This window comes from Marmota flaviventris, chromosome 9 (assembly GCF_047511675.1).
Source record: "Marmota flaviventris isolate mMarFla1 chromosome 9, mMarFla1.hap1, whole genome shotgun sequence".
Classification (NCBI taxonomy): Eukaryota; Metazoa; Chordata; class Mammalia; order Rodentia; family Sciuridae; genus Marmota; species Marmota flaviventris.
In genome coordinates, this window is record NC_092506.1 from 6,816,718 (window position 1) to 6,824,961 (window position 8,244).

An 8,244-nucleotide genomic window follows, 5' to 3' on the forward strand; every position below is an offset into this window, starting at 1 on the left:
GGAAATGCCTCTCCCACTGCCAAGCCCTTCCACTATCACACCCTCTACCACAGATTTTTTTCTTATTATTGACTTTTTTCCCCTGGTGCTGGGGATGGAACCCAGAATCTTGCCCATGCTCAGCAGGTGCTCCACCACTGACCTACACTATGGACCTACTACTAACTTTTGCAATAAGCATTCCCTTGTTTTTTTTTGCACAGCAATGGGCACTGAACTTGCAACCCTCCTTAGCCTTCTTAGTAGCTGGGACTCTAGGTGTGCAGCACTATGCCTAGCTTCTTGGTTTCCTTTCTAGACTTACCATCTATATAGGGATCCTTAAGCAAGAATTCACTTAACTTTACATGAGCGGACCCCATCTTTTTGTTGGTTTTTCACCACTGTGCAGCTTTATTTACTTATCTATCCTCATACTGAGAACCACCAGTTGTGTCCCATTGGGGGCTATTATAATCAACAGAACTATGCACACTCACAAATGTCCTAGTGCAGGTGTTCAGGAGCTTCTTCAAGGCATAGTCCTAAGAGTGGAATTGCCAGCTCACAGGGTGTGTCAGCTTTGTAAAATAACGCCCAAGTGTTTTCCCAGAGTGCTCACAGTAATTCACACTCCCACCAACACAGGAGTTCCTGTTGCTCCATATGCTCAATGCTTGTTATTGTCCGACTTTTTAAGATTCTTGCCAATTGGGTGGGTGTTGATGGGATTTGCTTTTCTGATTACTAATGAAATCAAGCCTTTTCACATGCTGTTAGGGTATATTTTCTGGGACTGCCTTTTATGTCTTTTGCCAGTTTTTCTATTCTTTCCAACTTTTTCTTGACCACCGTTCCACATGCTCTGGGTTAGATACTTTATATTTTTTCAAATATCTTTTCCACTCCAGGTTTGTCCCTTCACTCTATGATTTTATATAGAATTTCTAATATTAATGTAGTTTTGTCAACTTAATCTCTTAATTTTTCTCTAACTTGACGTCCCTGAAAACTCATATTATCCATTTGTTTTAATACCCATCAATTGTGCCTCTTCAGCCAGTAGAGACTGTGTGAACAATTTGTTTATACAGCAAGTAAGTCGCTGTTCAATGATGGTCTGTTGAAGGGATGAATGCCAAGCATGAATGGGTGGTATACAGCTAGCATTTCATTTGATCCCTAAAACAATCTCATTTCCTAAGTGGGAAAACTGAGACTCGAGAGGGACTAAGTGACATGCCCAAGTTACAGTCTGAATTAGCCTGGCTATTTCTCAGCAACAAGTCTATGAGCAAATTAACTTCTCTGAGTCCCAAGTCTCTTCACTTCTAAAAAACAAAACAATGGTTTATTATTATGAAAGGAAAAAAATGTTTGCAAAAGTTTCAGTTTCAGGAAGGTTCATAAATGTCCCAAGAAAAAACAGGATCAAGCCGGGCATGGCGTTGTCACACACAGCAACTCAAGAGGCTGAGGCAGGAGGACGGCAAGTTTGAAGCCAGCCAGAACAACTTAGCAAGACCCTGTCTCAAAATAAAAAGGGCCAGGCATGGTGATGCATGCCTGTAATCCCAGCGGCTCAGGAGACTCAGGCAGGAGTGTCACAAGTTCAAAACCAGCCTCAGCAATTTAGCAAGATCCTGTCTCAAAAATTTAAAAAGGAATGGGGATGTGCCTCAGTAGTTATGTGTCCCTGGATTCAATCCCTGGTACCAAAAACTAAAATAAAATGGGTTGGGGACACAGCCTAGTGGTAGAATACTTGCCTAGCCTACAAAAAGCTCTGTGTTAATCCCTAGTACAGAAAGAAAAGAGCAAGAGAGAAAAGGACCTAAATATACTGAATTCAAGTGTAACTCCCTTACTGCTTTCCCCCAAGACATCTGGGCAGATAGCAAGAGCCCTGCCCACGCCTTTGAGGGCATGAGAGATGATGGGGTGATCAGTAGGTGAACTCTTACCTATATCCAGTCCACCCTCTTCCTGGTACCTGACTCCTACTGACTTTTCCACCAGGTGCTGCCTAGCTGTTGACCTGAGTGACAGCTGGAACACCATAGCCTACCTGGCTCCCAGGAAGTCAACCCACACTCTCTCCCACATCATCCTGGGATTGGGACACTCCAAGCCACCTGCCCAAGGCCCATGTGGCTAGGGTGGCTACCCTCTAGGAGTGGGAAGGGAAGGTGTCAGTTTCGTTCTGCACTGATAAGGAGTGCAGCAGACACCATCAGCTCTGGGGAAGAGGCAACTCTCAGCCCACTTACTTTTCAACACACAACACTCAGTCATGAAGGCCACTGTCTTTATTGATCTAAAAAACTTTACAAGGACAGTGACTGTTATGCCAAAAAAGGTGCCAAATGGCATCAAACAGACCAGAGGTGAAGGTGGGGGTGAGGGAAGGGGCCAGGAATCCAATCAGAAAAGCTGGTTAATGATTTCCATGGAACTGGCAGGGGAAAGAAAAAGGGAGTTGCATGCAAGAGCAAAAATTCCAAAAAAGATTGAAATGGTGAGGGGAGAGAACTCCCAAAGACCCTGGAGTACAACAACAGCAATCTTTTCCTTTGTAGAGGACAAGGAGCCCCCACTCAGCTGCAAACTCTGGAGACTTGATAATGGGGCTAGGGATTGAGGGCTCCCCAGAGAACATCACAAGAAGGCGTCACACCATTCTCGAAGGCACCCAAAGCAGTCCCGGGACTGCTTGGCATTGGCACCACATGTGTCCTTCAGCCATTCTCGGAAGAGGTCTTCATCTTTCTTTAGCACCAGAAACTGACCGAGGACGACATATGCCTGCAAAACAGGCAAAATAAAAGGCATGCTGCTGAGTTCTGTGGAGAATAAAAGCAAGACAGCTGTCTACCACCTCACCACCCTGAATGTGCCAGATCCCCTCTGGCCTCTGAAGCTAAGCAGAGTCAATCTTGCTTGATATTTGGATAGGAGAACAATGCCACTTTTGTGACATTTAGAGCACACAAGCCCATGAAGTAGGGCAGGTTCTGCCCCTACTTCATCTCTCCCAGGTAGCCAGTCACTTCGGATTATCCACCACTGTCTACTCCTCCCCCCTAGCTTGTTCCCACTCCCAGTCTGCCCTAAGAAATTGCCATCTCTCCCCTCAGGTCTCCCCTGGTACACGTAGCCAACCCACACCTTGTCAAAGCCCCTTTCCTCAAGCTTCTTGCCCAGGACTTCACCAATCCCAGCCAGGCTCCCCACTGGCTTTTCCCCCATAGGCTCTGCCACGAAGTCTCGATGCTTTTGGGAGGTGGTCATCTTGATCGAGCTTAATCTAGGAATCTCAAGAGAATGCAAGTTAGGGCTGAGGACCTGAGCTCCCAAAGGTTCAAGAGCAATCTCATATTAAAACGTAGGTGGGCCATTATGGTGAAATCCCTCATTTCACAGAGAAAACTGAGAACCAGGGACAATCTCCCTACAATTCAGAAAAGAAATGTCTTCCACTCCCTGGGGGAACTAGGTTTCCGTGCAGTCCCAATAGAAACAATCCAGCTCTAACAGGTGGCGCACGCAGGGCAATAGAAAGACACCCAAAGTCGGTGGCCAGGACGCGCCCTAGAGCTGACACTCTCGGTGACCTTGGCTGCGCAAAGATGACACTGACACTGCTCGAGCAGCCATGCGGTGTGAAAAACCAAAACGGTCTCTGCCTCACCCGCCCTTCACACGGCATTCAGAGCGAAGGCGCAGGCCCGCGGCGCCGACCCCAGCTCGCGCGGCCCCGCCCCCAGCTCGCGCGGCCCCGCCCCCAGCTCGCGCGGCCCCGCCCCCAGCTCGCGCGGCCCCGCGGGGTTCACACCGCCCCAGCCGGCCTCGCCCCGCCCCCTCCACGCTCCGCCGCTCCCACGCGCCACGCGCCGCTCCTCCCCGCGGCCGAACCCTCTCCTAAGGTGCACTCCCTGGCTCGCCACAGCAATGGGGTCCCTTTCCTCCCCTCCTCCCCGCCCTTCCTCCAGCCTCCAGCTAGGGCCCCGCTGGGAGGCTCACGCTCACAGGCAGCTCCGGCTCCAGTAACGGTTGCTCTTGCTACTCGGCCGCTCCCGCCGATACCTCAACCCACTAGAACTTTCTTCGACTTCCGCTTCCGGGTTGTCTCAAGACCCGCCTTAAAAAAGTAATTGGGCACTTCTAGCCGCTGAGGGGCCATAGAGTTGGATTGCCCCACGTCTCAGTCATGTAGTCACTAGCCGCTCTTTTTTGGCCCCTGGCGGAAAGCCACGCTGCCCTCTGTGGTCTCGCTTCTGGGGCTGCTCCTCCAGTCTGAGAGAGAGAAGCTTCCGAACAGGATACTTCCTTTGTTCACTACCCGGTACTTAGAACCCAAGGACTTGGGTCTGACGGACCCCGCGGTAGGACAAGTTAGAGGAACGGACAAAGTAGGGGAAGTGCGGCCGGAAGGTTTTTGAGAGAGCGCCGGAAGTACACGACAGGGTCCGACTCAAACTGATGTCCTCCTTGTAGTTGGACTCGCGGAAATTGGGAACGCCACGATCCGGAGTCCAGAACTGCTGTTCCGTGGTGATCACCGGCAAGTCCCATTTTTGTGCCTTCGTTGGCTCGGCTTTGAAATTTCGAGTCGTGAACTATCCGCTCTCAGCGTCCAGCTGGAAAACAGGGTTGCTTGTGCAGCGCCTGTGGTACCCAAGGGCCAACGAGTAAGTGTGGGTCTTTCCTCCGGGTGAAGGGAGCAGAGGACTGGAGACGGCAATTAGAGACACGTCGGAGTTTCCTCTGGAAACTATCAGTTTCGGTGATACCAGCTCTGGTCTTCCGAGATACGGCAGCTGCCGCAGACCAAGCTTGCTTCACCTCGACCCTTCACGCATTTCTGGCTTGGACAGTCGTGGTGGTCACTGAATTCGTCTCTGCCTGTAGTGTGTTAAGAGATTGAGCATTTGTGTTACGTGGCTGTGCTAGAGATGGGATGATATTCATGTCGAGAAAGGTACAATTTATCTCAAGTTCTCTGAAATATGTATAGTTCCTGACCACAACAGGACTTCTGATAACAGGAGTCATCTCGTGTGATATGCATGCTGGGGGCATTTTCATTATCTTATTTTATAGCAGTGTTGAGTTAGCTATTGTTTTGGGGGGGCATAGAAAAGGTGAGCAGTTTTGTCCTATTATTATTATTTTTAGACATTGATCAAACCCAGTGCCTCAGACACACTAGGCGAGCACTCTACCACTGAGCCACAACCCCAGCCCCTGTCATTTGTTTTTTAATGAGAAGTTGACACTCCTTGCTGCAGCAAGCCTGTAATCCCAGCAACTCCAAAGCCTGAGACAAAAGGATCACAAATTGGAGGCCAGGCTCGGCAACTTAGCAAGGCCCTGAGCAACTTAGCCAGACCCATCTCGGGAAAAAAAAAAAAAAAAAGCTGGGCATGTAACTCACTGGTAAAGCACTTTTAAGTTCAATCCCCAGTATCAAAAGCAAATAAGCGAATTAAAAAAAAAAAAAAAAGATAAACAGGGAATAGCCAAGGCAGAATTTGAATCTAGGCAGTGAGACCTTGAATCCTTAACCAGGATGCTGTGTCACTCTCCAGTAAATGGCCCCTCCCATCTTCATATCTTCATACAGCCTGGCTTCTGAAACTGTCATCAAAATAACTTCAGAGAAGGAGCTTACGGTATTCTTGTTCCTAACCACCCTGGGACAGGACCCAGCATGTCACAGGCCACCAAGAGGAAGCATGTGGTGAAGGAGGTGCTGGGGGAGCACATGGTGCCCTCTGACCAGCAACAGATTGTGAGGGTGAGTGGCATTGGGCACAGGCTGCTCTGCTCCCAACCCCTCCACTCCATAGGACCCTTGGGGTGGGAGTAGGGTGCATTGCAGCTCAGAGGGTGTTTGTGACTGATAAAGCTGTCTCTTGGTCTTTCTTGGACCAGGTACTCAGGACACCAGGGAATAATCTGCATGAGGTGGAGACAGCCCAAGGGCAGCGCTTCCTGGTGAGCATGCCATCCAAATACCGCAAGAACATCTGGATTAAGAGAGGTGAGAAAGGCAGCCTTCTAGGAGACAGAATCATTTCCTGTGGTCCTGGCTCCCCATTGCAAGCATGCCTTTTCTTGCCTACAGGGGACTTTCTCATTGTTGACCCCATTGAAGAGGGAGAAAAGGTGAAGGCTGAGATCTCCTTTGTTCTCTGCAAGGACCATGTGCGCTCTCTGCAGAAGGAGGGCCTCTGGTAGGATGCCCCTGATCCTTAGTTTTGTGGTTTCTGGGGGATACTGACTTCCTAGCTAGGGAACTGGGAGAGGGAAGAATGTGGCATCCCTGGCAGGGACAGCTGGAAACAGCTCTTTTGCTGAGAGGTTTCTCTGTCCTCTCTGACCTGGCTCTTCTCTTGGCACAGGCCTGAGGCCTTCTCTGAAGTGGCTGAGAAACACAACAGGAACAGGTGAGGAGCACACCCTAGTGTAGGGAAGAGAAAATAGGGTTTTTACCTTTGTCTGGAGAAAGTAGAGCCTACATTTCTCTCTCATTTCTGGTGAGAGTTCCTAAACATGTGGCAGAACATGTGGTTGTGAATATGGCTTGAAAGTTAGATGCCCTGGGTTAAATTCCTACCTTTGCCATTTATAGTTAAGTTACTCTAGGCGTGTTACTTAGTCTTTTAAGATTGTTTTCTCAGATATAAGATAGGAGCTTTGTAAGAAGGAGCTAATGCTTATAAAGTTGCTTAGTACGGTACCTGGCATGGAATATGGGCCTAGTAAGTGTTAGTAGAATTGTTTTGATTCCTAACTGAAACCAATGGCTGTAGTAAACTTTTGGGGTGGGGGACAATGTTTGTTTTCCCACTATTGGCTCTGACTCTCTGTCTCTTCTTGTGTTTTTTAAGGAACTGCTGCTTTCTCTCTCTCTCTCTCTCTCTCTCTCTGGAACTGCTGCATTTTTAAACACCTGTGTGTCTGACTGCTTGGCCAAATGATCCTCCTTTTTGGGGACTCCTTGGTTGCAGATTTGATTTTCCTAGAAGGTATTAGGCTGATTCTTTCTGCTTCCTCCATGCAGACAGACTCAGCCAGAACTCCCAGCTGAGCCACAGTCATCAGGAGAAGAGTCTGCCTCTGAAGATGATTCTGACCTCTTTGTTAACACCAATCGCAGACAGTATCATGAGAGTGAGGAGGAGAGTGAAGAGGAAGAGGTGGCCTGAGACTCTGGGATCCACTTTTCCACTTGCTCAGGGACTACTCCCAGGCTCCTCTGGGCTTGGACATTCCCAGGGTGCCCTGCAGATCTTTACCCCTGGATGGGGACAAGGCAGGACCCTCTTGAACTGACCTTTTGTCCTAGGAGAATTAAACCCCTGGTGGGTGGTGACTTGTACTGGTGTCTGAGTGGCTCTCTGTGGGAAGGGAGAATTGTGGTAAACTAAAAACCTGCTTCTTGGTAGAGGCCTTGGGGCTTGTGGCCAGATGGGGGAGGAAATGGGAACTGGCTGAGTCTTTCCCAAGTGATTCACTGACACACACTTATTGGGCATTTAGAAAGTGCCAGGCCCTGTGCTGTACCTCCTTTTGTGTGTTTCACAATTAGGAACAGTCCTACTTCCTAGCCTCTTGCAGTTAACACCGATATAAGCATTCAAGGTTGTAGCAAAGGACCTATGCCCACACACCTGCCTCTATAGATGCTCTGGATGAATCCTATGGTGCCTTGTGAGCTGCTTCCCCAGCCTTTCTAATCATTCCTACCACTGCTGCTGTGCATCCCCTCGTTAAACCATATCTTTCTTGTACTTTTAACTTTTCATTACCTCCAGAACATCTGCTTTGTGGTCAGTGAACCTCTGTGTCTTAACCATCTCCTGATTCCATTTTAAAACTGGGTTATTCCCTGATGATATGACTGTCATATAACCTTTCCACCCACACACCTGCCTCAGTATCAGGGATGGAACCCAGGGCCATATGCATGCTAGGCAAGTGCTATGCTATTGAGGTACATCTCAGCCCTATATAATTCTTTAAAAAGGTGGGGTGTTGCTAAGTTGCTGGGGCTGGCCTCAAATTTTCAATCCCTCTGCCTCAGCCTCCCTGAGTAGCTAGAATTACAGGAATGTACCACTACACCAGGCTGTGGTATAACTTTGTGTGTGTGTGTGTGTATGTGTGTTGTATAACTTTTTAAATGGAGGCTGTGTTCTCACCCTCGCCCTTTTCCTTTGTGCATCAGCACCAGAAGTAGGGTTGGTGGCCTCCTTA

General features: G+C 48.8%; 2 protein-coding genes across 5 annotated transcripts; one reads left to right on the plus strand and one right to left on the minus strand.

Annotated features, from left to right (window-relative positions):
- Nucleotides 1-2,266: 2,266 nt before the first annotated feature.
- On the minus strand, nt 2,267-4,340 carry Banf1 (barrier to autointegration nuclear assembly factor 1). 4 transcript variants are annotated; one of them, XM_027944404.3, is made up of 3 exons: nt 4,009-4,340; nt 3,148-3,286; nt 2,267-2,784 (listed from the first exon to the last, which is right to left on the minus strand). In XM_027944404.3, the coding sequence occupies exons 2-3, from the start codon at nt 3,268-3,270 to the stop codon at nt 2,638-2,640; spliced, it is 270 nt and encodes an 89-aa protein (XP_027800205.1). In that variant the 5' UTR covers nt 3,271-3,286; nt 4,009-4,340; the 3' UTR covers nt 2,267-2,637. The 4 variants fall into 4 exon arrangements, with proteins under 4 accessions (XP_027800205.1, XP_071472140.1, XP_071472141.1 ...); XM_071616039.1 differs by having other exon boundaries at nt 3,148-3,294; XM_071616040.1 differs by having other exon boundaries at nt 4,003-4,340.
- Nucleotides 4,341-4,572: 232 nt separating this feature from the next.
- On the plus strand, nt 4,573-7,366 carry Eif1ad (eukaryotic translation initiation factor 1A domain containing). The gene is made up of 6 exons (XM_027944402.2): nt 4,573-4,670; nt 5,606-5,779; nt 5,917-6,025; nt 6,110-6,218; nt 6,387-6,431; nt 7,049-7,366. Exons 2-6 carry the CDS (start codon nt 5,693-5,695, stop codon nt 7,191-7,193), a joined length of 495 nt encoding a protein of 164 aa, XP_027800203.1. The 5' UTR covers nt 4,573-4,670; nt 5,606-5,692; the 3' UTR covers nt 7,194-7,366.
- Nucleotides 7,367-8,244: the final 878 nt, after the last annotated feature.